The sequence below is a fragment of the Pseudorasbora parva genome, chromosome 3 (genome assembly GCF_024679245.1).
Source record: "Pseudorasbora parva isolate DD20220531a chromosome 3, ASM2467924v1, whole genome shotgun sequence".
NCBI lineage: Eukaryota > Metazoa > Chordata > Actinopteri > Cypriniformes > Gobionidae > Pseudorasbora > Pseudorasbora parva.
In genome coordinates this window covers 16,552,276-16,579,662 of record NC_090174.1, presented here as the reverse complement: position 1 = coordinate 16,579,662, position 27,387 = coordinate 16,552,276, and the positions used below count along the sequence as shown (strand labels likewise).

The window sequence follows — 27,387 nt, the reverse complement described above, 5'->3', positions numbered from 1 at the left end:
AGAGAGAGAGAGAGAGAGACAGCGTTCACTTCAGTTCGTTACACAGAGCCCTCACAGAGTTAACTCGTCCCAAACGGGATTAACATGACCTTTTTAACAGCAGTTTGGATTGGAGAAATAAGAATACTTGCTTTGGTTTTGGCTTCTCGCGTGTGTGCGTGTATTCTGAGTTCAAATGTCCTGCGTGTCCGGCGGTTCTTTCCGAGGTCGGTGTGGAGCATGGGTCTCTTGAAGTGTGCTGAATTCTCCTCTCTGAAGAATGCCCTCAGGGGCTGGAAAGTTGGTGGCAGATGGCCCTGCGGCGTTTGATGCGATGCAAAAGCAGAAGGGTGAGGGACACATTGGCATTTGTAGATCAGGTAGAGTGACGCCCATTTCCTGGATGGTCCAATCGATCAGAGCGTTTTCGGTGTGAAACAAAGTTCTTTGTTCAGCTTAGTCCCTCCTTTTGGTTCTTGTCCGGGGAGGATATGCTTAATGCATTTTTTTTTACAACGCTGGTAATTTTGTAATAATGCATGTTCTGTAAATTCTTTTACAAGATTCGGTACGATCGCATTTTTCTGATTACAAGGATACCATGGATCATAAGTCTGAGATCTGGGAATACACAAATACAGGCTTTCCACTGTCCGTTGGTCTACACAGCTTGAGTTAAATTCCTATAATTCTCATAATTGTTTCAGACACATATAAAAACACTTTAAGCAGAAAAGCATACATTTAATACGTTTTTGGGGTGACTTTTAATCATAAATTCCTCTGATACTGGCGGACCCTCTACATGTGTGTGTGTGTGAGGTGTTTGTGAGGTGTCAGATGTCGTGCAGGGCCGTTTGGGGAGCAATAAAAGTCACTACGGAGCCTGCTTGTTATCTCCCAAGGGAGATCAAAGAGTGGTCTTCAGACATCGTGGTGCCATTGTCATTGTGGCTACAATCGGTAGAGGAAACTACACTCTAAGAAATGAAATGTTGTATTTAATTAATAAAGTTATGTCAACCGGTCCCACAAAACTTAGTTGCTTAAATGGAAAAGGTAATATACAATTAATTGTAACATAATGTTTTAAGTAAATCGTTCATAACGGTGTTAATTAAATGGTACATTACACAATTATTTTGAATAAATGTAAATTATTGTCTTGAATTTAATGACTATAGCTTGAACTAACATTACCTGATTAAGTTCAATTTATTAAACAGAAATAAGCTTTGCTAATGTTATCCATTTGTGTTGATTATACTTGCTCGGTTTAAAAAAAACAAAACTACTCAAGTCACTTTAATTAAGTTTATTCACCTTGGGTTTTGAAATGTAATTAAGTCAAGAAGTAATTTTGACCTTTAAGGTACATTACTATATCTGGGATTATCATGACAGATACAATTATTACAAATATGTAAGCAAAACTTATATACGAGTACAAAGTGTACAAATACAATTGGAAGACACCAACATAAATCCAGGTATAAAATGCAAATAAACCAATATAAATAATAATTCAAAAATATAAAACTTGTTTGTGAATCTCTTTCACCATCTGATAATGTTAAATCCCATTATACAGCTTTATAGTCCCAAAAGTGAATCTGAACTCTGACAACATCAATAATGTTTAACATGTATTGCCTGCCGCAATAAGAAATAGAGGCAAATCCTTAGTTTTTAGCTTAATAAACTCATTTAAATATAAACATGACTTTCAAATAAATGGAAAAAATATTTTTGCACTGCATGTCCACAATGTGCCAGATTTCATTTGATGTGTCTCATCAAATTATCACAAAATACATCATTGGCATTGGGAAAATGAGATATACGGTCATTTATCCATCTTCTTTTTTAAACTATCAGAAACACAATGAGCCTAAATAATCATGTATATGCAGTAGCCTAATATATTTAACCATTCCATTTCAAATTTTGAAAGCCAAACTCCTGCAAAGAACAAAATATATCTTTGAACAAATAACTTTTTTACCTCAAGGCCTCAGTAGACTTTAGCACTTCACATGTTTCAATTCCCATCAAAAAGATGAATTCCAAAAAAAGAAAAAAAGAAAAAAAGATGTGCAAAGAATAGACCAATATACAACAATTCTCACTTCACCATTAGAACATACTAAGTTCAGACTTTACATACATGCTGACTTATCAAGAACATTTTTATGAAAAATACAAGGTTTATAGTTTGCATCAACAGGAGAAATAGAAAATCAGCAGTGTTTACGTAACAAAAAACAATCTTCACCTTAATTTGTTTGAGATGGTTTCATTATAACAAACCAGTGTTTGTTGTATTTCACATCTTTTGATTCTTAAGAAATCAGAAAACAAGAGAAGTTTAAATGCCAATTACCACAACCAACATTGTCTTTAGATTGCTAGATGTTTTGTCCAGCAGCAGTCCAAAATCCAAAGAACTGAGCCTCCCCAAGCAAGTCGATGACCAACTGCAGTCCTGTCTGCTTATAACAAACCATCATTGATCACAGCTTTATTTTGTCTAGCAGCAGTCCCAAAATAAAGTAACAGTCAACACAACTAAAGTGTCCAAAGTCAGGTGCAGGTGATTTTACTCATGCAGTTTGTTTTTGAGGACCTGCACTTTAGTGGAGAGCTTGTTCCCATCCAATTCCATAAACACTTTCTGAAGAAATTCGAAAGTGTATCGCAGCTCCTTGGGATAGCTCAAGTTTAAACAGTAGATCAAGCCAAACAGGACTGCACATCCATTTGCAACCTCTCTCAGATCTCGCAGCACTGTGCAGCCTTCAATGACTACGCCAACATCCTCAGGTGGATCTGAAGCATCTGCTCCATCATGTCGAACAATGTAGACACCCAAAGCCAGTCTCTCCATTTCCGTCATTGCATCAATACCAATATCCTCAGTAGCCTATGACAAAGAAAGAGACCCATTATTAATTATGCATCTATGACACTAGAAACAAACCCAAAAGATGTTAAGTTCACAATTAGAGAACACAATACTCATTCCCAAGAATAGTATATTTGCTTATTATTTTGCCTGTGTTTAAATAAGAAAGATTTTTATTTCTTTGGCTTAACTTTACCAAATGTTATACATTAACATAGAAATTGTTGTCCATTATGTTTTTGGTTGATCAATCATCATCATATTTTTTTTAAGTTTTATATATTGCCAACATTGGCAAAACTCAATATAGTATAACATGCATGTTCTGAGCCTACAACACATTTCAATTCACAGTTTTGTGAAATTAAAATATAAAAAATACATATTTTCTGTATCAATTTGTTTATGAATGACAAATAATGCGACTTACCCAGTACTCCTTAATAAGGCTGTCAGGCTTTTCATTTAAGTAGACGCACAACGCCTTTAGGATGCATGTCCGTCGTACTTCAACACTGGGATTCTGTGGGAAACCAACAACTGATTTTGAACATTTTATTGGAGGAAACTGTCATCACATTGACAAATCTATTACGACCTTATTCTACCATGCTTTTAATTAATTGATTTGTGCAATTTTCATGAAATGTCAGTTATAAATCTGCAGTTCAGCTTGTGGTGTTGAATCTGCATTTGTCAATTGCCTGATACACACTCATTCCTTTTAAGGACATCATTTTGAGAAAATATTAATTTCACTGTTCAGCGAGCCACATTTTACATAAATAGCTCAAGTGTTTCTCAAGCTTATACCATTGACACCTTGAAGGAGGCAGTACTGTTCAGTTTGAACTAAAATAAACGTAATTGAATGGACCAATGAAAAATTGCATCAGACAATTCAGAAAAGCAGATTCAACACATCACAAGCAGAGTTGCAGATGTACAATTGACATTTTATGGTAAATAAGCACAAAATATAAAGTATCCTTTTTATAAATTAAAACCATTTACAGAAATACATATATTTGTACGGTCCCACTTTATATTAAGTGGCCCTAATACCTGTGCACTTACATGGTAACTACATGTGTACATAGAATGTAACTACAGTGTAAGTACACACTGGTACATAGTATCTACAGGTGTAATATTTGTGTACTTACACATATGTAACAACTCACGGAATGGTATGCGTAAGTACAAATGTGTAACAGTACCCTGGTAACAACACTTTTTTTACTTCAGTAAGTACACATGTAACAGGAATTATGTAACTACATGTTGTAACAACAATATGTATTTAATCAAGTTGTTCCAATTCCAAATGAAATTCAATACTGCAGTTACCAGTTTGGAATAAACTGAACCTATATGTAAACCAGGATGATTCCTATATTTATACCATGTATTTATGACTGGCAGGACTAATGTTGAATTACAGTGTACTTACATGTTAACTCCTGAGGAACTGTCCACTTAATATAAAGTGTAAAACGTTCATAATTACTGTGTAATATGCAAAACCCAAACCTCTGTGAAACACTGTATTTACAGTGTACTTACATGTTAACTCCTGAGGAACTGTCCACTTAATATAAAGTGTAAAACATTCATAATAACTGTGAAATATGCAAAACCCAAACCTCAGTGAAACACTGTATTTACAGTGTACTTACATGGTAACTCCTGAGGAACTGTCCACTTAATATAAAGTGTAAAACAGTCATAATAACTGTGTCATATGCAAAACCCAAACCTCTGTGAAACACTGTATTTACAGTGTACTTACATGGTAACTCCTGAGGAACTGTCCACTTAATATAAAGTGTAAAACGTTCATAATTACTGTGTAATATGCAAAACCCAAACCTCTGTGAAACACTGTATTTACAGTGTACTTACATGTTAACTCCTGAGGAACTGTCCACTTAATATAAAGTGTAAAACATTCATAATAACTGTGAAATATGCAAAACCCAAACCTCAGTGAAACACTGTATTTACAGTGTACTTACATGGTAACTCCTGAGGAACTGTCCACTTAATATAAAGTGTAAAACAGTCATAATAACTGTGTCATATGCAAAACCCAAACCTCTGTGAAACACTGTATTTACAGTGTACTTACATGGTAACTCCTGAGGAACTGTCCACTTAATATAAAGTGTAAAACGTTCATAATTACTGTGTAATATGCAAAACCCAAACCTCTGTGAAACACTGTATTTACAGTGTACCTACATGGTAACTCCTAAGGAGCTGTCCACTTAATATAAAGTGTAAAACAGTCATCCCTTACTGTGTAATATGCAAAACCCAAACCTCTGTGAAACACTGTATTTACAGTGTACTTACATGGTGACTCCTGAGGATCTGTCCACTTAATATAAAGTGTAAAACGTTCATAATTACTGTGTAATATGCAAAACCCAAACCTCTGTGAAACACTGTATTTACAGTGTACTTACATGGTAACTCCTTAGGATCTGTCCACTTAATATAAAGTGTAAAACGGTCATAATAACTGTGTAATATGCAAAACCCAAACCTCTGTGAAACACTGTATTTACAGTGTACTTACATGGTAACTCCTTAGGATCTGTCCACTTAATATAAAGTGTAAAACAGTCATAATTACTGTGTAATATGCAAAACCCAAACCTCAGTGAAACACTGTATTTACAGTGTACTTACATGGTAACTCCTTAGGATCTGTCCACTTAATATAAAGTGTAAAACAGTCATAACTGTGTAATATGCAAAACCCAAACCTCTGTGAAACACTGTATTTACAGTGTACTTACATGGTAACTCCTGAAAAACTGTCCACTTAATATAAAGTGTAATTGTTAGGGGTCAATGTTGTGTACCATCATTGTTGTTACATGATAATTTCATAGTACTTCCCACATAGGAACTTCCCACTTACTTAAAAGTAATTTAACAATTTCATGGGTAAAATGTCTAAGTATTAAACATTGATTACTTCTCGGTAAATCAAGTATAGAGGACTGCAAAAAAGAGGGGGGAACATTTAATAAAGATAAACAATGTTTATTAACAAGCATTAAACTCAGGGTTTAACAGATTCTGAAGCAGTGTATAATTCTTGATATTAATTATTGTTCTGAAATGGTTACTGAGGTTAATTTGACAATTTTGATCATGGTTTAAGGAATATCGCAGTATGGCACAGTGCACTGGCATGAATTACAAAATGTACCTTAACAATAATATCTAAACGAGATTAAATAAGTGGATTGGAGGTTTTGTTTTTCTATCTCAATTTATATTTTATTGGCAGCAGTTTATGCTCTTTTTTGGATTTTTCTATGTCAGACCTTAGGTCTGCTGTCAGTGACTCCAGGCACCTCTTTGCAAAGTCGCAGAGTTTCTCCTCCTTTACTCTGAACTTTGCGATGCTTCGGAAAAACTCTGGATTAACAAGCTGTATTTCAGCCACAACAGCTGTTAATGCCAGTGTATTTCGGTCAACCCCGACTTTGGTGCATGCCTTACTGATACTCCCTTCTTTCTTGAAGGCGTGAAGAACTTTATTGTACCGCTTCAGTACATCTTCTGGGGTTGTTGCTGTAGAAAGAATAACAAAATTAAAACCAGAAAAAAACAAGACTTGCATCAAACTGATCAATTTCCAATTAAAACACACACCACACAAACATATAAAAAAATCTTGGTGTTCTTGAACTGCTAGCATTTTTTACAATTAGTTTCCTATCATACAAATCATGTTCGCATTTCTCAGACATTTTCTAAATATGTTACTGTTCTAACAATATTGGAAATACATCCATACTAGGGGTCAACTGATTTTTTCAGGGACGATATCAGTACCAATTATAGTCAGAGATTGATAACTAATAAGAGCAATGTGTTATATGGAGTAAATACACATGAAAGATAGAAAGATGAGATCCGAAAACAGAACATGCGCTTACCACGTGAGCTGTGCTTCGTATTTGACCTGGTAGCTCTCTTGGTCTTCTTTTTATGACCTCTTTTCTTCTTCCGAGGAATGTTGCTATCAGATGACTCTGAAGAGGAGCAAGAACTCAGGGACTCCTCATCAGTGCCACTGGTGCTGCATTCAGTGCTTGAGTCCAAGATTTTCTTAACTTTCTTGGTTGCCCCTCTGTCTAAGAACACAATAACACATTTAGTGAGACAAAAAGTCAAACAAGCTTAGAAAAGTATTCAGCATTTCATGATTGATGTGGAAGTTTAAAAAAATCCCATTCAGTGATTACTAAATTATTTAATAAAACAGTCAATAGAGCAAAACAGATATCTTTCTTACTTGAGAGTTTTAGGACAGTTTGACGGAGAAAATCTCGTTCCTCTTCAAGTGCCTTTATTGCCTGGGCCATGACAATCAGCTTGTCTTTGTCCTCCAAGGAGGAAGACTCCTCATGTCCTCCTTTATAAACAAAGTTATATTAACAACATATTTTTTATGAAAAAGTAATAGAAAATCAGCGGTATCACAGTTTTCATATATGAAGGCCAGTATCACGGATATTAGTAATTTATACTAATGTTTTGATGAAAAAATGACATAAAATGAAATGTATGTCTTTAAGGACTCTTCCTAATGTTTTTCCACACCCATTAGGCCTCCGTTCATCTTCGGAACACAGTTTAAGATATTTTATATTTAGTCCGAGAGCGTATGCAAGTGTATGCACACTATACTGTCCATGTCATATGGACTACTTTGATGATGTTTTTATTCCCTTTCTGGACATGGACAGTAAAGTGTGCATACACTTGCATACACTCTCGGACTAAATATAAAATATCTTAAACTGTGTATGAAGATAAACGGAGGTCTTACAGGTGTGGAACGACATTAGGGAGAGGAGTTAATTACATAATTAAAAATTTTGGGTGAACTAACCCTTTACAGGGTATATACAGCAATCCTTAAGTTAAATGTACTACTTTTTAATCCCTTTTTTACTACCTTAAGAATATTTTTTTAAACCATCACGACACTGAATTGCAAGTGTTAATCAGCGACCTTTCTATTATTTACACAGATTTTGACATATAACATACAAAAAAAGAATAGATTTAGAATCGACACCAGGAGGAAATCTGTCATAAGTTATCATTCAGACAGTAAAATAGATCTCAACATTACTGCATACACATCTGATTTCAATTAATAATTGGTGATTCAGCAATTAAATTATTTAGTGTTTTTTTCCAACAACAAAACCTGAGCCAAATATTACATTTCTATAGCTGTGATAAGTTGTTGAATTTAACAAAAGACTAAAAACTAGTGCTGTCAATCGATTAAAAACTTTAATAAGATTAATCACACATTTTTTCTGTGATTAGTCGCAATAAAAAAGAAATGTTTTTGTACGTTTTTAATATATTTTTTAATATAATAATTTCACAGTTAATCAAATTAATGTAGAAACAACATAAAGACAGAATATTTGTTTAAATGGCATCTTTTTCTGAATGAAGGCCAGTATTACTGATATTAATACAGCTACTGATTTTTTTATTTTTTACATTTATTATTAGGCTTCAAAAATGTAACAGTTTTTCATTTGAGTAAACTTAAAACAATGCTAACATAAACCCATAATAAATGTCATGTTTACTCCTGCCCTTCCTGTCTTAACAGTTAGGAAATATACAGAAATTTAATAAAGTTATCAAAGTTATATGCAGTCTGCACTGCATAAACTATAAATTAAATAGTTAATCCTTATTAAAGCTACAAAAGTTATTTAGTCAAGAGCAGCGAGTCATTTTCTCTGTTCCCTTTGTTCTTTAACTTTACTGACAGGAAGCTTTATTGGCTGCTGTCCCTTTAAGAGCAGACAGACACGCGGATCTCACTGTTTACTGTCTATGTATCGCGCCTCATTCTCTCACAACTCTTTTTGTTCATTTTAGACTTTATATAAATCATTTAAGATTGCTCTTATGTGATAAGACTTATGAGGATAGTCGTTGAAGATATGCCTTGAAGCAAGTCTAAAATAAAACGTAAGCCAGCCACTTCTGTTGAGTGCGCAGTGCTCTGAGATGATGCCGAACGACCACTGAATATGACGTCAGCATCAAACATACGTTGAGAGAGACGGAGACGAAAGATCTTTGATTATGTGCCCAGATATGCTAAAGCCCATATTTAAACGAACTAACCAGAATAGGACACCTGATAGTCTGAAAAAATAATACCTAATTTGGAAAAAATAATACCTCTGAGACCACATTTAACACTTTTAATGGCCTTAAATTTGACAATTTTGATTTATCACTTTTTAATACTTTTTAAAACCCCGCGGACACCCTGCTTTAAGACTGTTCCTCGACAAAACAAATATTTTGGTATAAATGTGTGTGTTATTGTTCGTTCAAGCGCAATACTGGCGTGCAAGTCTTTTTGAGTGTTGTGTGTGTCAGGATGTTCTTTTTTGTCTTGTCATGCATGAATGGTTAAAACAATTTGCGTGGATAAGAGCACAATCGTATAACTAAAGGATGTGCTACAGAAATAACAGATGCTGCGTTAATTGCGTTAAAGCTGGACAAAAATTAAATGGCATGCATTTGAGTTAACTTTGAGAGAACTACATGTCATACATTGTTGACAGAAAAAGTGGACAAGACCTGAGCTAGAGCTGCGGTTTCATAAATTTAAAATGCATACAACCTGGGCTGCGTTTCCCAAAAGCATCGTAAGCCTAAGTTGATCGTATAACAATTGCCACCAATGGTCTCTATGATATGAAATTAGGCTTACAATGCTTTTGGGAAACACAACCCTGTTTAGTTCCCCATTAAGTAAATACAAACTCACCTGCTTCTGGAGATGCCACTTCAACAATAGATAAGTCATTATCATCGTCTTTTCCATGGTATTCTTCATCTATTTGCTTGGCCGGATCATCTTGTAAAAACATAAAAGGATAATGTTATCGTCTGACAAATGTAGCCAAACTGATGCAATGTTGCATCAGGGACATTCATCAATACTTAAAGGGTTAGTTCACCCAAAAATGAAATTAATTTCATTAATGAATCACCCAAGTGTCGTTCCACACACGTAAGACCTCCGTTCATCATCGAAACACAGTTTAAGAATATTTTAGTCCCAGAACATATGCAGTCAATGCCCACTATACTGTCCATGTCCAGAAAGGGAATAAAAACATTATCAAAGTAGTCCATATGTGACATCAGTGGGTTAATTAGATTCTCTTGAAGCATTAAAAATACATTTGGGTCCAAAAATATCAAAAATATGACCGTGTTCCTCTAAAAAGATTCAAACGGTTAATGAATCAGTGAATCGATCAATGATTTGGATCGCGTCAAACTGCCAAACTGCTGAAATCATGTGACATTGGCAAACCGAAACATTGATCGATTCACTGATTCATTAACGGTTTGAATCTTTTTGGAGTAAAACACGGTAGAGAAGCCAATGCTGAATAAAGTCGTAGTTTTTGCTATTTTTGGACCCAAATGTATTTTGGATGCTTCAAGAGACTCTAATTAACCCACTGATGTCTCATATGGACTACTTTGATGATGTTTTTATTCCCTTTCTGGACATGGACAGTATAGTGTGCATACACTTGCATACGCTCTCGGACTAAATATAAAATATCTTAAACTGTGTGTGAAGATGAACGGAGGTCTTACAGGTGAGGAGCGACATTAGGGGGAGGAGTTAATGACAGACATTTCATTTTTAGGTGAACTAACCCTTTAAAGTGAAAAGGCTTAGCCTAAAATGGCTCAGTGTTCCAAAACTATAGTCAATGATCAATTTTTACTCTATGTATATCTGTGTGGGTGTGTGTGATGTAAGGTTTGCACCATATCTGCCCTAAACTAACAGTGTTGGCGATTACGAAAATATATATTTTTAAAGTTTCTGTAATAGTTAATCTACACCAGGACACAGTAGTGTTTCTAAAGCTTAAATATAATAATTTTACAAACAAATTTGGGATTTAGTGGATTCAAAGACCACACAAAATGTTTTATGAAAAGCAAGTCTTTGGGAACAACTTGAAACTATTTGGAAGTCAATAACAACAGAGGCTGTGGAAAAGTACATAAAAATTCCAGGAAGAATGCAAACTGTTATCAAGACCAGGATAGGCCATACAAATCATTTCATTTTTTTGGTTATTTTGGGTGATTAAAAAATATTTGTTTCACTTAGTTATTTGCATAAGAAATTACAATAATATTTTTAGTTTTTAAACCATTTTTTGACAGAATCCGAAAATACATTCTCTTTATTTTGACAGGTGACGGAGGTGTAATACATTTGACAAGCACTGTATAGAGGGCAGTTTTACCTTATTAAAACCTGTGTATCTGCGTTTTTCAAATACTTAAATTACTTTATTCAATCACAATTCTACAAACGGTTACTACCACCATCAACGAAAACAATTTTTACACTGCAAAGGTGGAACATAAGCTGCATCTGACATGATATTTACTGTGTTTATTTACACATAGTGGTTAATGATGCTCATGTACATTTACATTTCATAAGATAAATAGCCTGTAAAAAAATCATTCAGTCATTATATTATATGTCAATATAAGTCAATATAGAGGTAAAGCTGCAATATTAAGACAAAATCATTATGGTTGATTATTGCTCTTGAAATTTTAAGGATGATTATTAATTTATTGGTGGAGAAAAAAGCATATCTGACTACAGAAAAAAACAAAACAAAGCTAAGAACCGTTAATGAAATTGTTTAGGCCTATTGTTTTTTTTAAATTAGAAATAAAGACAACATAGAAATATAGTACTAGTAAGTTAGTAGCACTAACGTTAGCATAAAAACAAAATGGTTATTGAAACTGGGAATATATTAGAAAGCAATCAAAAAACACTGAAGCAGTCCATGACTTCAGTCTAATCCGAGTTACGCAAAATGAATCTCTTGACGTTACTTGCATCTTTTCTCTCTTTTTCTGTTATTTATGATAGGCTAATAAGAGATAATTCAGAATTTATTCAGTAAGCGCATGCAATCCTCATGACGTGATGACTAATTAAAATGTCTCTGATTGGACATCATAATGTTCAACACCGCAAACTAAGTGTAAAATAAATAATCATCATAGTGGTACTACTAGCTAACATTAGGTCATAAGAAGAACTGACATGTTAAGTTAGCTAACTTAACTTAACTGTTACCTTTGTCCAAGAGGTCCATGGCATCAGGTGCGCTGCCTTGGAGGCAGTTCCTCTTCAGAGAAGCCCCTTTCTTTCGTGGCATACTGTCGTGTGGATGTAACGTTAGGTAAGTAAGAGGATTTAAATTGGTAATACAAATGGGAGACTAACGTTACCTGTATGCTGTAGAAATACTCCTAAATCCTGTTCAGTCTATGATCCTGATAGTGATCAAGTTGGCGCCGGACGGTTCACAATGCAACAGGCCAATCAAAACCAACTTACGTCAATGTCACGTTTCACGTAGGCACTAGGCAGCCATTTACCAGCGTCGCGCCAAAAATTTCAAATCGGACAGTAAATCTAGATGGCTATGTGTTCAAGGCAATTAAATAAGTTAATACGCCTGTGCAGTAGTGGAAAACATAGGAAAAAAATAATCAAATGGCTACAGAAGAAAGGCTTGCTGTGCAAGGCACCAAGTTGCCGCCGCTGTGGAAAAAAGATGCGAATTACAAAACACAGTGGACGTGATGGTTACATATGGTAAGTAAGTTAACTTCAGGCACATAGTTTAATTCGTTATTTGGATAGCCTAGTTAACGTTAACATAATTTTAGGGAACTTCCTTCTTAGATTTACTAATATTTTGCACTGTTTTAGGACATGTCGAAGAAACACTCATCGCAGAATTACACTCTCCATTCGCCATGGATCACTGTTCAATAACTCGAGAGTTTCTCTGGTTAAGTGGATGGAGTACATATACAGGTAACGTTAAGGTATGATAGCCAGGCACTGTTTAAACTGTATTTTACTGTGTCGTTGTTACAGTGTAATTATATGTTTAAGTACTGAGTAATATTAATTAAGTAAGTTGCATGCACTTACTATAAGTTAGGGTTTGTTTGGATAATTATGCATATTTAAATGTTGATACTATTGCAAATATTGTAAGTACAAGTATGTAACAAGGACACTCTAAAATAACTTTTTTTAAAGACCTGTCAAAAATAAGCTGTTAATATCGCGTTAACGCAAATTCGTTTTAACTGCATTATTTTTATTAAAGCAGCGCGCATTTCCTGTTTGACACATAAAATACCGGCAGTTCAATAGGGAGCGCTCATCTCTTAAAGGGGCCACACTATATTCCGACTGGTGGAATATGGACCTCCTCCGGGTATGGTGTGGTACTGGTGCGCTCACAGGTCCGCATGACAGCTTGTACATTACCAATTTTTCATACAAACTGTGCCCTGTGCTGAATTAAACTGCCAGTTTAAAAACGTTCTTTATTTATATCCAAATGAGAGAAGTGACTGCTTATTCTGGTCCTCTCCAAAAGTAGAAAAAATAACTCACTATTCAAGTTTTAATGTACAACTGTCCACATTAGTGTGTTATAGAAGTTTGCAATGACATTCCACCTAGGCTACTCCATATTACCCATTGTTTTTAACTTGTGTATTACCTAAACATACAACTAAGACTCAGCAATTATACCTAAAATAACTTTTTTAAGAACATATTACTGTTTAAAAGGCCGCTATTATGCAATTTTATTAAAAAAAATATTTATTTCTAATCGTCTTGTATTAATTAAAATTTTTGTCTTTAAAGGTTTTCACAGGGTCTACATCTAAGACAGATTGATTTGATGGAAGACTGTGTTGCCAAAACATCAACAACATTGTCCAGAATGAACAAATTGCTCAGAAAGGTAGCTAAATTTAGCTAAATTTAATAACTTTTCAGTACTACATTGCTCAGCTAATTGAACTGTAATTAATATAGTTTATACACTGTAAAAAAAAATGTTTTGTTTTTTGTTGGTTTAACTTAAAAAAGTAACCTGGTTGCCTTAAAAAAAATTGTTTATTGAAATAAATTGTTTTGAGTTGATACAATGAAGGAAATTTGTTCAATAAACAGAAACTCAAAATATTATTGTATCTGGACCACATAAAAAATTTGATAAATCATGAAAATAGCACTATTTGGCATGTTTCACTGCGTCATCAGAAATAAGACACACACAATTACCCAATATGCTGACAAAATCTTTGAATAGTATTTTAATAAAGGTTGTCGAATCTCTAAAAATGTTCATTGTATTAACTCAAAATTTTAATTTCAATGAACTCAAAATTTTAAGGCAACCAGGTAACTTTTTTTCTAAATAATTTTTTACAGTATACTAATATCCACATTTTTTACAGGTTTGCATTTATGCATTGAGTAAACTGAAAAGAAAAACAGGTCTTAGAGTTGGCGGGAAGTCAAGACAGAAGTTTGTGGCCATAGATGAGTCTAAGTTTGCTCACAAGAGAAAGGTACATCTGACATGAGAAATACAAACAGTTTGTTTTTTACCATGTTGAAATGCTAAAGTTGAAATTCTAAAGCGATATTCACTAATACCACATGCAATTAAAAGACGTGATTGAATGATGTGAACCAATAGCTGAACAATTAATTTCTACTGTCAGAGGTGTAAATGGAGTAAATGTAATTAGTTACTTTACTTAAGTATCTGTTGTAAATGTACTGAGTTTCAAATATTAGCAACTTTTACTCTCTATTTGACAATTTTACTCCAATACCTTTGTGATAAGTAATGTAAGTACGCATTACATTTTGCATTACTGATGGGAAGTTCCGAGAAATGAATTTCACGGAAATTCATTTCATTTCCTTCATTTCCTTCATTCAACCAGTTCTTTCGGACAGTTAGTTTCAATGAAACGGTAAAAAAAAAAAAAAACGGATCAACGGTTCTTTTACGTCCTTACGTAATGACATCATTTATATCATCCTGGCGGATGAAAATACATTCAAACACATTCATGTAAAGTATTTGTAATCATAACTTAGTATAGTAATAATTATTATTGTCATCATCATCATTTTGGATAAGTTTTTTTCATTTATGTTTTGCAAAAGCACTCAATACAGCCACTGTCGTGCAAACACTGATGTTTTACACGGATTAAATACACTTACATTGATATAACATAAACTTACACAAATCCTCAGTTCACCCGTGCTCATGTTATCAGCATCAGCTGTCCGAGAGAAACAGTTCGGTTCAAGAAGACGATATCACGCATGCTCAGTATCTCAGCTCATCGGTTCTCAGAATCAGACATGTCCGAAAGATCGAACGTGTCCGATAGAAATGGTTTTCGATTCTGTACTGGTGATCTGAGAACCGCTGCAACTCGTTCCTGACTCGAGAACCGCTGTAGTAGGATAGGCCTATGTGTGCTGAGCTGCGAACTGCAGCAAGCTGAATATTCTAATATCGAACCTACTGTTTTGTATCGACTTAGAAATTAAATAAGAAAAAAGCTGTTCCTGAAAATATTGTGCATTATTGATTACACAAATAAATGTTTAGTTTGACCGTTTTACAATCCATAGTGTTTCCAAACTTTAAAATAATACAGTGATAAGACAGCTTTATGTGATGATGTTTCCAAACGTGATTTTTTTTTTATATACTTGAAACCTGCATTTCGTTCCTCTGAACAAATAATACGCATGCTCAGCTCTTTGACTTATCGGTTCTAAGTATCGAACGTGTCCGAAAGAAACGGTTTTCGATTCTGTACTGCTGATCCGAGAACCGCTGTACGTTCGGTTACACGCGCAACGCTCAGTATCAGGTGCTCATGAGTTCATCAGTTCTCGACCGGTTCACTAAAATGAACCGGTTAAAAAGAACGATTTGTTCGCGAACCGGTCATCACTATTTTGCATGTCACCTAACTTTTTCTGCAGCAGTTTATTTCTGCTATAAAGAAGTGATATCACTATCTATATTCATGTGTACTGAGCAATGGCTTGAATGACCACCAAATGGTCATGGGGAGATCAGAATCCAAGTGTATGTTTTATCAAACACAATCCAGGTTTAACTGCTGTTAACATTTGTTATGTTTCTTGTGTTTATGCACTTTCAGTTTAATCGTGGCCGCTGTCGTACTACTTGGCAGAGAAAAAAAGGCTGGGTGTTTGGGATGATGGAGGTTAAAGGAGTTCGCCGCCTACCAGTCTTAAAGATGGTAAAGGACCGTTCCAGGACCACATTGATGCCCATCATTAAAAGGCACATCAGAAGAGGGTCAGCTGTTTATAGTGACAATTGGAGGGCATATCTGAATGCGCTACAACCACAAGGATACAAACACCTAACTGTAAACCACAGCAAAAATTTTGTTGATCCCCAAACAGGCTGCCACACACAACATATTGAACGGGCCTGGCTAGCCATCAAGGCACAGGTATCAAGATTCAGGGGTAACAAAACTAAAAAACTATTGAAAGAACACTTGAAATTCATCCAGTGGCACTACTGGCTGGCAAGAAGAAATAGGAAAGGTGCTTTGGGACAGTTGATCCATGATATTAGAAAAGCATACAGGTTTAGATTTAAATAAAGTAATATCAGCTGAAAATGCATGATGTTTTGATTTTCTAGATGACCTCTCTTTTTTAACTTTGCTGTGACCTTTTTTCAGATTTGTAAATCTGAAGAAAAAAAAACTTCTTTGGTTGATTCTGGGATATTACTGCATAGCACTTTTAAAGATTTACCATTTATTTCCTTTATTTTTTCCTTTAATTTCTAATTTTTAATGAGACATTCTGGTGACCAATTTGCCTTTACAGTAAATTACAGTATTCTGTTATTGTGTAGTGTACACAGTGTAACTGCAATTGCAATGCTTGCTACATTTAAAATGCCACATTAAATTGAGTATTTAGAAACAAGGTTTCAGTTAATATTATAATGTTAATATACATATTAATAATGTACATTTCCAGTAAATTGTGGTTGGTATCAAGTATTTCACACTTTATATTAAGTTCGTTAGGAGTTACCATGTAAGTACACTGTAAATACAGTGTTTCACTGAGGTTTGGGTTTTGCATATTACACAGTAATTATGAACGTTTTACACTTTATATTAAGTGGACAGTTCCTCAGGAGTTACCATGTAAGTACACTGTAAATACAGTGTTTCACTGAGGTTTGGGTTTTGCATATTACACAGTAATTATGAACGTTTTACACTTTATATTAAGTGGACAGTTCCTCAGGAGTTACCATGTAAGTACACTGTAAATACAGTGTTTCACAGAGGTTTGGGTTTTGCATATTACACAGTAATTATGACCGTTTTACACTTTATATTAAGTGGACAGTTCCTCGGGAGTTACCATGTAAGTACACTGTAAATACAGTGTTTCACAGAGGTTTGGGTTTTGCATATTACACAGTAATTATGACTGTTTTACACTTTATATTAAGTGGACAGATCCTCAGGAGTTACCATGTAAGTACACTGTAAATACAGTGTTTCACTGAGGTTTGGGTTTTGCATATTACACAGTAATTATGAACGTTTTACACTTTATATTAAGTGGACAGTTCCTCAGGAGTTACCATGTAAGTACACTGTAAATACAGTGTTTCACTGAGGTTTGGGTTTTGCATATTACACAGTAATTATGACTGTTTTACACTTTATATTAAGTGGACAGATCCTCAGGAGTTACCATGTAAGTACACTGTAAATACAGTGTTTCACAGAGGTTTGGGTTTGGCATATTACACAGTAATTATGAACGTTTTACACTTTATATTAAGTGGACAGTTCCTCAGGAGTTACCATGTAAGTACACTGTAAATACAGTGTTTCACAGAGGTTTGGGTTTTGCATATTACACAGTAATTATGAACGTTTTACACTTTATATTAAGTGGACAGTTCCTCAGGATTTAACATGTAAGTACACTGTAAATACAGTGTTTCACAGAGGTTTGGGTTTTGCATATTACACAGTAATTATGAACGTTTTACACTTTATATTAAGTGGACAGTTCCTCAGGAGTTAACATGTAAGTACACTGTAATTCAACATTAGTCCTGCCAGTCATAAATACATGGTATAAATATAGGAATCATCCTGGTTTACATATAGGTTCAGTTTATTCCAAACTGGTAACTGCAGTATTGAATTTCATTTGGAATTGGAACAACTTGATTAAATACATATTGTTGTTACAACATGTAGTTACATAATTCCTGTTACATGTGTACTTACTGAAGTAAAAAAAAGTGTTGTTACCAGGGTACTGTTACACATTTGTACTTACGCATACCATTCCGTGAGTTGTTACATATGTGTAAGTACACAAATATTACACCTGTAGATACTATGTACCAGTGTGTACTTACACTGTAGTTACATTCTATGTACACATGTAGTTACCATGTAAGTGCACAGGTATTAGGGCCACTTAATATAAAGTGGGACCAATTTATCTTTCCACAGAAAGGTTAAAGACCATAATACAAAAAAAAGCATAATTATGTTTAGAATAAATGTTAACCCCCAGGGGTCATAGCACAATACACCCAAAACACATACCATGTCCATTTCTGCAATGATTACGTCGATATCACGTCTTGCTGTTCCCCCCTTCTTTTTGAATACCCTCAATAGCTGGCTAGAGTAATGATCCAGTTGGGACATAAAGGTTGAGAACAGGGGGACTGTGGTGATGAGGGTGAATTCTGCATTTACCTGTATTAAAACACAAATTCACTATGAGTCTCTTAAGTTAAAACATATATTTAAAATGATCACATATGGTGTAGAGCAGGCATGTCAAACTCAAACTCTGTGGGCTACATCTGGCCATGGTACAATTATATCCAGTTTGCCTCAAAAGTGGAGCTGGCGTGTCCATAATAATTATATTAATACAGCACTATGAGACTGTTTAGCACTCAGTACCATTTCTTAATTTTGTCCCTCTCTGAAACTTGAGTGGGACACCCCTGGTGTAGAGGGAACATGAGTTTGCTTTTGGCTAAATGTTTTTAGTTGGTGGTTCAATGTATTTGTAACCAATGTATATGGATGTATGTGTAATGTGCATTGTAATATAGAGTAGAACAACCACATGCATGGATTCTTACCACATTGCTTCCAAACCTGTCAATTAAATGTGTGCTCATTTGTTTTATACCCAAATACAGTATTTAGACATTAATTCCACGTATTTAAATTAAATACAGATGATGAATAATACTTTACCTGGCTCTCAGAAAACAGGGCTGGCCATCTGTTTTTGAACTCTGCTATGAAGGGCATATCTTTAACGACTTCCTGTCTTCTATAGGCAAAGGTTCTTTCCATTTTACTTTTGATTAGCTGTTGGTTGTTCTTCTTTTTCACCTCCAATATAAGTGCTTTCCTTTCTTCCTCGAGGCTCTCTTTAGTTTCGCCTGCAGGGTAATCAGGACAATAGTTGACTTCTGCTTTACGTGGCTTCTTAACCTGGTTAGGTCCATGACTCATGGCACCTTGCTTCTCTTTTATAGCGTTGATGCTCAACTCGGGGCAGCCAATGCTCCTTAGTCTGGTGCGGTAGTTTGCCATTTTGTACTTTAAACTAATTTTCCAGCCATAAAAGCCAGTGACAGACCCTTTCTCCTTTAAAAAGGGATACTTTGTTATCAGAGCCTGAGCCACATTATCAAGCTCTGTACTAGAAGGGTAAACTTTGTATTTGATGATTTCTGATGCCAGACCGTCTAGTATATCGGACCTCAGTTTGTTACTTGTTGTAAGAAGAGTTCCACTGCTGCAGAAGGCTTGTTTTGCTTTTTCTAACTGAATCTGTACCTCATAACTGAACTGAGGTATTTCAAAGTTTGTGGGCCATGGCTGTGATCTAAGGGAAGTACCTGAAGATGTAGATTCAGCGGAGGAAAGTATGTCTGTGTCTGATGCGGAGGACAGCAAAAAATCATCTTCCTCTTGCGGAACATTAGTGAGTGTGAGTGTAATTGTCTCATCTGGCAAGTTAATAACTTTAACTGTGCTCTTGTCTTTGATTTCTGAAGTTTCTGTTAAGTTCACAAACTCATTGTCGAAATCAATGTCTCTATACTGCAGCCTGAAATTTCCAGACAGGCCGAAGTGTCTTACAATCTCTCCTTTAAGGTCCTCTAAGGAATTGGGTATTCCATTGGGCAGAATTAATTTTGAAGCGTCGTCTACTCCAAATATGACTCTCAGAGTTGCAGACATCTTGAATTCATTCTGCAAAACAAAAGGAAAGTTTCTTTAAGAATAATTCCCTTTGTCTCAAAAGGCCTATATGCCTCGTTTTTTCCCCGATTAACATATCTTTTATGATAGCCCTATGTAATAATAAATTGTAATTCATGTCATTCGTTATTGTATTATGAATTTGAGCACACTTTTGCAACACAACATTATATGATTAACCAATTGATTAGAAAAGTAGAGCCTACACATACAATTTTAAAAATGTTTACCTTTCACATGTACAAATCTTTTTAAAGTCACCATTCGTAGGGATCCAACTTTGTAGTCAGCCAAAGGACACTGGTCAGCAAGCTCCTTCAAACCAACAGCTGCAAGCTCTCTTGTTGGATGTAACTCATAAGCTCGATAGTGCTCTCTGTACCATGAGTTAAGTTTTTTAACAATGAAAATCAAATCATCTTTTACAATGCACAGCTGAAGTATTTCAGAAAATTCTGGAAGACCCCCACATGATCCATGCACAACTATCATACCTTTTTTGTAGTTTATGCCAATAACAGTGACACTTTGGGCAAGGTTTACATCAGTGATGTCAGGGTATGTCTGGGTAATTGTGTTCAATACATCCTCATTAAGGACATCAATGGGGACTTTTGAAACTTTCGCAACATCCAAGGAGGGCTTTTCATTGTCAGGACAAAGCATATTATAGGAAACCATTAACTGATGCTTTGTAGCTAATGACAGAGTTATGTTCCTGAAGTTATGTAAATGCCTAACAACTTGCTTAAAAAAGCTGTGTTTGGCCTCAAACCGCATAGTCCATAATGACACGAGTGGACCAAAACATTTAATCATTTCTGGATAGTGTTCCAGAAAATGATGTTTAGGCAACAACTTCTGTTCAGGAAAGAGTTCCTGATAACGTTCTCGATGCTCTGAGATTTTGCACTCCAAATATGCAATCGATTCTAGACAATGAACAGGGGCAACAACCAATTCAGCAATATCCTTTAAATCCAAAATCACCTGCCAAGCAGGTTCATCAGTTGGAACAAGTTTACCAATGATAAAAGGAAGTAATCGAAGAAGACACCAGTTTTCGTGGGCATTGCCACCCACTGTGCGTTTCTTTTGAAAAGTTTTAGGTAGCAAATGAGGGCGGTTTGTTTTATCCCCCTCTTTATAGGGAAAAGAATGGATAAGATTATTAAGGTGTTCAAGAGTGAAGAACTTCTTAGACAAAAGCACATTAATGCACCGTGCTAGTTCTACAGGAACTATGCCCTCAAACAGATCGTGGACAATATCTGGGGGGTAACCACTTGTCACATTAAAGTGAGACAGACTGTCAGTTAAAACACAAGACGTTTTTACACCAAAGCAGCTTTCCCCTTTTTCTTGAGCCGTCTTTACGTGAAGCTGATGAACTTCGTTGGTTCTACGCTCAAATACCCCGGATTTCACTTCGTTCCTCTGAATGTCACAATTCTGAGCTGTACAAAACCGACAGAAATATTTTCCCGAAAAACTCTCGACAAATCCAGCTAGCCCATGAGCCCCCAGATTATCCGCAACAACGCATTGTACTGTGCCCTTGATAAATGACCCAAGTTGTGGAATAAAAAGTCCTTGCTGCTCCAAAGTCACTATATCATGCAATAAAGGCTCAAATATTTTTTTGTAGCCATAAGCTTTAACATGATCACTTTTGCACAACAATGCTAGGTAGATTGAGGACAGGACTGAGCTGCTACCAGGAGGCAAGTTACCTAAAATCCAGTAGACTGCACACAGTTTGTGTTTTTTGCGTGAAGTTCCCAACGGATTACAAACCTCAAAGTCGTCGATGTACAAACATAAGCTAATCCTTAAATCATCACCTGAAAAGAAAGGGTTGTTTTTGTGGTACTCGCCGTCCTGAAAAGACGCATAGTGGTCTACATTTGCAGAAGAAACTGCATGATTATCAAGAAGCTTATCAACTATATCTTTACGTCCAAGTAGCTGCTGTAGAGAATTCAGTAAGGGAATGTACTGAAAGGTTTTATTGGACCTTGCCTCTAGTACATACTCAACAGGTTCCACAACCTTAAAGTTTTCTTTATAGTACTGTTTACGTTTGAAGGCTGAGGCTAATGGACCACCCTTAGCTATAGCTATTACCAAAGGATTGTTGGTAGAAATGGCTAAGATGAGTTCATTAATTATTAACTGATTAACCTGAAGGTTATGCTTATTGAAAATGTCAAAAGCTGTACTGTGTGATACAGGCACTGCAGCAGAGGTAAAAATGAAATGCAACTCTTCAAGTAACTCGTCAATTGTAGAGCTTGGTACATGTGAAAAAGTCTCCAATTTCAGAAGGACTGATGCCAATTTTTTAATTATTGTGTCTTGCAAGTTCTCATTTTCTGCCTCAGCTTCAATCAAATTGTCGCAATCTAAATCGGAAGCAATTTCAGCAGTTGAATGCGTTTCAGATAGTTGATGCTCAGCATTTGTATCACATCCTTTCAATAGTCCAACTTTGAAGTCTTTTATAGTGCAATGTGCATGCTTCCTATTCTTATGGGATTTGAAAGTAGCATATATATTGGTTTGAAAACAACAATTTTCAAACATACAAGTTACTGTTTCATAACTCCTCAGATGGTTGTTTACATGAGAAAAGTAATCTGTACTAGATGCTATTTCACTTCCTGGACACAAAGGGCATTTCAATATTGCTTGTTCTGCAGTCCTTAAATGTAAAACATCAACATGACATCGACTCAAATGAGTTTTAAGTGCATTCCATGTTTTGAATGAGCATGGGCATTCATAGTATGTGCATGGATATCTGGAGTGTCCCTGACCATGATGGCCATGGATTAATTTATAGTGTTTTAGTAATTTGTACCTTGTAGGTTCACTTTCAGGACACTGTTTGCACCTCCACATTCAGAGCCTAAAAAAAGACATGAAAGTGTTAATGATACAGAATCCCTTCCAAATCTATAGCAATTATATTTGACCCACTGACTGGCTCATCTCATGATGGGTGCAGTGTATGCCCACTTAATAACAGACAGCAGCACTAATTTAATACTATTATGGATTTTAAAAAAACTAAACAAGAACAATACTAGTTTAAAACTTTAGCTTACTGGAGCTATATATATATATATATATATATATATATATATATATATATATATATATATATATATATATATATATAAACATTAAAAAAGAACATGGCTAAGCCATGTGTTATATTAGGCTAATGTTAAATATCAATAAAAATAGAAAAAGCGCATTGTTTAAAGCTAAATTACAACACAACTAACCTAAACTAAAATAACTACACAGAATTCTAATATTTCGGTAATTTCAACTATCTGATATTCTGAGTCTTCGTTATCTACCTTTAATTTATAAAGGTTTTTACCTTTATAAATTATCTTGATCTATAACGAGATGAGCGCTGCAGAGTCCTGTCAGCCGGATTTAACATAGCGTTACAGCACTTGAATTCCCCAGTTTCTCGCGAAATATATAAAAGTAAGTGGCTGTTGAACTGGACGAAGAATAGAGCAAACTTTATTGTTCTGCTATGTCTGTCTGATATATGAATAAAACGCAGTCGGCAAATTACATTTGATTAGATAGTTTTTGCTGCTTCCATCAGTGTGTATTTTGCAAACTACCAATGCATTGTTTTACAAGTGATTATTTATATTTAAATGTATGAAACCTAAAATAAACATTATGTGGTTGAAAACACTGCATATTAATTGGGATAAATGACAAGCGCTGAGCGCGTCAGTCTCTGGCTCAGTGCCAGCCAACGCGCGAAAGCTGTTTGAATCTGGCAGTTCTGTGACGCCACTGAACATTCTAGATGAGACTCTCAGGGCCAGGAGCACAGAAATAAGAATCCAATATATGGTGCAACAATGCTAAAAATATTAAAATGTATAATTTACATTTTAAATTAATTTTGTTAAAATATATCTGCCGACATTTAGACTGCCAACCAAACAGCAGCTGACTGTGACCCCAGCAGCTCCCCAGAGATCTTTGCCGCGCATATAAACCATCTATGATAAACAGATAATTTGCGAGCTAAAGCTCCTTTCTTAATTTTTTTTTTAGCAAAAAAACTCGGCTTGATGGACAGCCTGACACAAGGCCTAACCCATAATTTTGCACAGTAAACTGACAATAAATGTGGCACACCCAGAGTCTCTTTCTAGCTACACTACTAAGCACAAAAAACATTTCACAAATGTACAATTGTAAAATATATGACTACAAAAATGTTCTACTTACCAAATAATTTATGGATGATAACGGATTTGCAAAAGTTGTCCGAGGGCAGGTCAAAAATGGATGCGTCGTCCAGTGCATGTGCGAAATATGGTGCGAAATTGCAAATACGGAAAGTGCTTTGGGACAATCTTCAACCACTAGTTGGTTTAAAATGATCTGGTTAAGTTGGTTTGAATCTGTGACATTTAGTAGACTTGAAATGTTATACAATTAATTTAATGCAATGAAACTTGCTTATTTTTACTATATAAACATAATACTTTTAGTAATTTTAACATAAAACTAGTATTTAAATTAAACTACACCCATGCTTCATTTCTAAGAGTGTATGCGAGGCCGAATGGGACTAAACACATTGAAACACTTGCGCGCACACTGAAATACTCGCGCGTGCATTAAAACACTTGCGCTCACACACACACACACACTGAAATACTTACACACACACACACTGAAATACTTGCGCACACACACTGAAACACTTGCGCGCACACACTGAAATACTTGCGCACACACACTGAAACACTTACGCACACACACTGAAACACTTGCGCACACACACTGAAATACTTGCGCACATACTGAAATACTTGCGCACACACACTGAAACACTTGCGCTCACACACTGAAACACTTGCGCATACACACTGAAAAACTTGTGCTCACACTGAAAAACTTGCGTACACACACTGAAACACTTGCGCATACACTGCGCAGACTAACATATATTTGGGCACATATGAAACACACGCGGTTACAGGGAGTCCTTGCATATAACCTGTAATTGCCCACGTACTGTTCTGCTGCACCTTGAAACACACGCGTGAGAGAGCAAAAACATTTTAGTGTGACCGGAAGTCGTTTCATTGCAACCGGAAGTTTTAGGTTAAATAGTCTCCATTTGTGGCTCCTTCCAAACTTTTTTAAAGAATGAAGTATTTGTTGATATTCTTTACAATAGGCTTTTTCGTATGTGATCACTCGTGTGTTATTGACTCTGACGAAATTTTAAAAAAAAATTTGCGTGTCCTTCAGTGCCAAGAATGTTTACAAACTGACCCTGTAATCCCATACTTTACTGAACTAGAGCACCATGCATGGACAGTTCGTTCAATTACGAATGTAGTTACTCGTGCGGGAGGCCAGGGGTCTGAAGAATGCATTATTTTTCTAGAGTCATTATATAATAATCTCAATTTAATTCTGCAGCAGTTTGACAGCCAAATACTACAAGACACCGACAATTGCATTGTTCCGCCAACAATTCAGTGGCACTGTTGGTCGCCCACGGTATGATTTGACAACAGATCAGATTAACCACTGCTTGCATTTGGGTTATAACTGGCAGGGAATATCTTTACTGTTTGGAATAGACCGGCGAACTTTATTCCGTCACAGGCAACGTCTTTCTATTCCATCAAATGAATACAGCTCATTGCCAGATGAGAATCTGACTTTAATCATTAGGCAAATTCTAGAGAACACTCCAAATGCTGGTGAAACATATGTGAGGGGAAGTCTTCACTCAAGGGGATTCCGCATTCAGCGGTGGAGGGTCCGCCAAATTCTGCAGGAAATTGACCCTGTCAGACGATGCTTTCGATGTAGGCAAGCCATTCGTCGCAGAATTTACAGTGTCGGAGGTCCTAATGAAGTATGGTATGTAATCAATTAACTAACTTATTGTATGTTATTGTACCTTTACAGATTACAATATGGATTATTAAACGGTCTGTAGACAAAGTAGGCTAATAATGTCAAATAAGGTAAATGCATTAAATACACTGGTGCAGTTAGAATAGGTTTAACCCCCGAACAACATTTACGTTTGTTTAAACTTCTTAAACCGCGAGGTACATAACGCCAGAACATGCTCAGCAGGGATATTTCCTCAAAGTCAATTTATGAAAAATCTATTGCCTTCTCAAACTGAAGTCTCATGCCACTAAGGTTAATTTATTTGTTCCAAAAAACAGCAAAAACAATAATATTGTGAACTATTTTTACAATTTAAAATATCTGTTCTCGTATCTGTACCTATCTGATCATAAAGCCAGTAAAACAGTAATATTACTCCAGTGTAAATTAGCTGTTCTTTGTGATTATATAGTAAGCATATATATATATATATATATATATATATATATATATATATATATATATATATATATATATATATATACATATATATATATATACACACACACACACACACACACACACACACACACACACACACACACACACAGAGAGAGAGAGAAAACCGCTGATTTACACTGGAGTAATATTACTGTTTTACTGGCTTTATGTTGGAATAGGCTTGGTGAGCAGGAAACTTCTTTCAAAAACAAAAACTTTTTGATTATGTATCACTAGTCTAGCCTTAAACACATTCTCCCAACCTGGCTGTAGTTTTGAAAACGAGAATCATTCCGGCGTTGAACCTACTAGAAGCTGACTTTAAAAGACTTTAAAAGAAGCTGACTTTAAAAAAAATAAATAAATAATTCCTTAACTTCCTTAAGATTCATGCTGAGAAGAAGAGGACTGAACAGGGGAAGTATTATAGCAGGACGCAGTGTTCACAATCAGCAGATAGAGAGGCTTTGGGGTGAACTTAACCGTGTGGTGTCATACTACTACTCAGACTTGTTCAGTTTCATGGAGAATCAATTTATTCTTGATTCACTGTCTGAACTGCACCTGTTTGGCTTACATTATGTTTACATGCCACGAATCCAAAGGGCTGCGAGGGAATTTACTAACCAGTGGAATAACCACGCTTTATCTACAGAAAGACACATGACACCTTTGCAATTGTGGTACAGAGGAGTGATTTGTCGTGTTGGACAGAATAACATGGCAGTGAACAGTGTATTTGA

The 27,387-nt window shown here is 35.5% G+C and overlaps 4 protein-coding genes across 6 annotated transcripts in view; 2 read left to right on the top strand and 2 right to left on the bottom strand.

Moving 5' to 3' along the window:
• The window catches only part of LOC137070633 (uncharacterized), a 44,809-nt gene that overhangs the window by 14,479 nt on the left and 2,943 nt on the right, over positions 1–27,387 (top strand). The gene's annotated exons all lie outside the window — the stretch shown is intronic.
• LOC137070631 (sterile alpha motif domain-containing protein 3-like) lies at positions 1,280–24,829 on the bottom strand. 2 transcript variants are annotated; one of them, XM_067437942.1, is made up of 7 exons: positions 24,506–24,829; positions 23,091–23,138; positions 20,458–20,603; positions 19,208–20,218; positions 18,536–18,691; positions 3,315–3,407; positions 1,280–2,902 (listed from the first exon to the last, which is right to left on the bottom strand). In XM_067437942.1, exons 4-7 carry the CDS (start codon positions 20,204–20,206, stop codon positions 2,579–2,581), a joined length of 1,572 nt encoding a protein of 523 aa, XP_067294043.1. In that variant the 5' UTR covers positions 20,207–20,218; positions 20,458–20,603; positions 23,091–23,138; positions 24,506–24,829; the 3' UTR covers positions 1,280–2,578. The 2 variants fall into 2 exon arrangements, with proteins under 2 accessions (XP_067294043.1, XP_067294042.1); XM_067437941.1 differs by lacking the exon at positions 24,506–24,829 and having other exon boundaries at positions 23,091–23,318.
• Positions 5,927–12,432, bottom strand: LOC137071798 (coiled-coil domain-containing protein 106-like). Of its 2 annotated transcripts, XM_067439998.1 has the most exons (6): positions 12,269–12,431; positions 12,114–12,196; positions 9,738–9,827; positions 7,206–7,325; positions 6,847–7,044; positions 5,927–6,478 (listed from the first exon to the last, which is right to left on the bottom strand). In XM_067439998.1, the coding sequence occupies exons 2-6, from the start codon at positions 12,193–12,195 to the stop codon at positions 6,165–6,167; spliced, it is 804 nt and encodes a 267-aa protein (XP_067296099.1). In that variant the 5' UTR covers position 12,196; positions 12,269–12,431; the 3' UTR covers positions 5,927–6,164. The 2 variants fall into 2 exon arrangements, with proteins under 2 accessions (XP_067296099.1, XP_067296098.1); XM_067439997.1 differs by having other exon boundaries at positions 12,114–12,432.
• LOC137071797 (uncharacterized) lies at positions 12,450–16,839 on the top strand. Its single transcript, XM_067439996.1, has 5 exons — positions 12,450–12,638; positions 12,756–12,863; positions 13,716–13,815; positions 14,315–14,428; positions 16,061–16,839. The coding sequence occupies exons 1-5, from the start codon at positions 12,460–12,462 to the stop codon at positions 16,535–16,537; spliced, it is 978 nt and encodes a 325-aa protein (XP_067296097.1). The 5' UTR covers positions 12,450–12,459; the 3' UTR covers positions 16,538–16,839.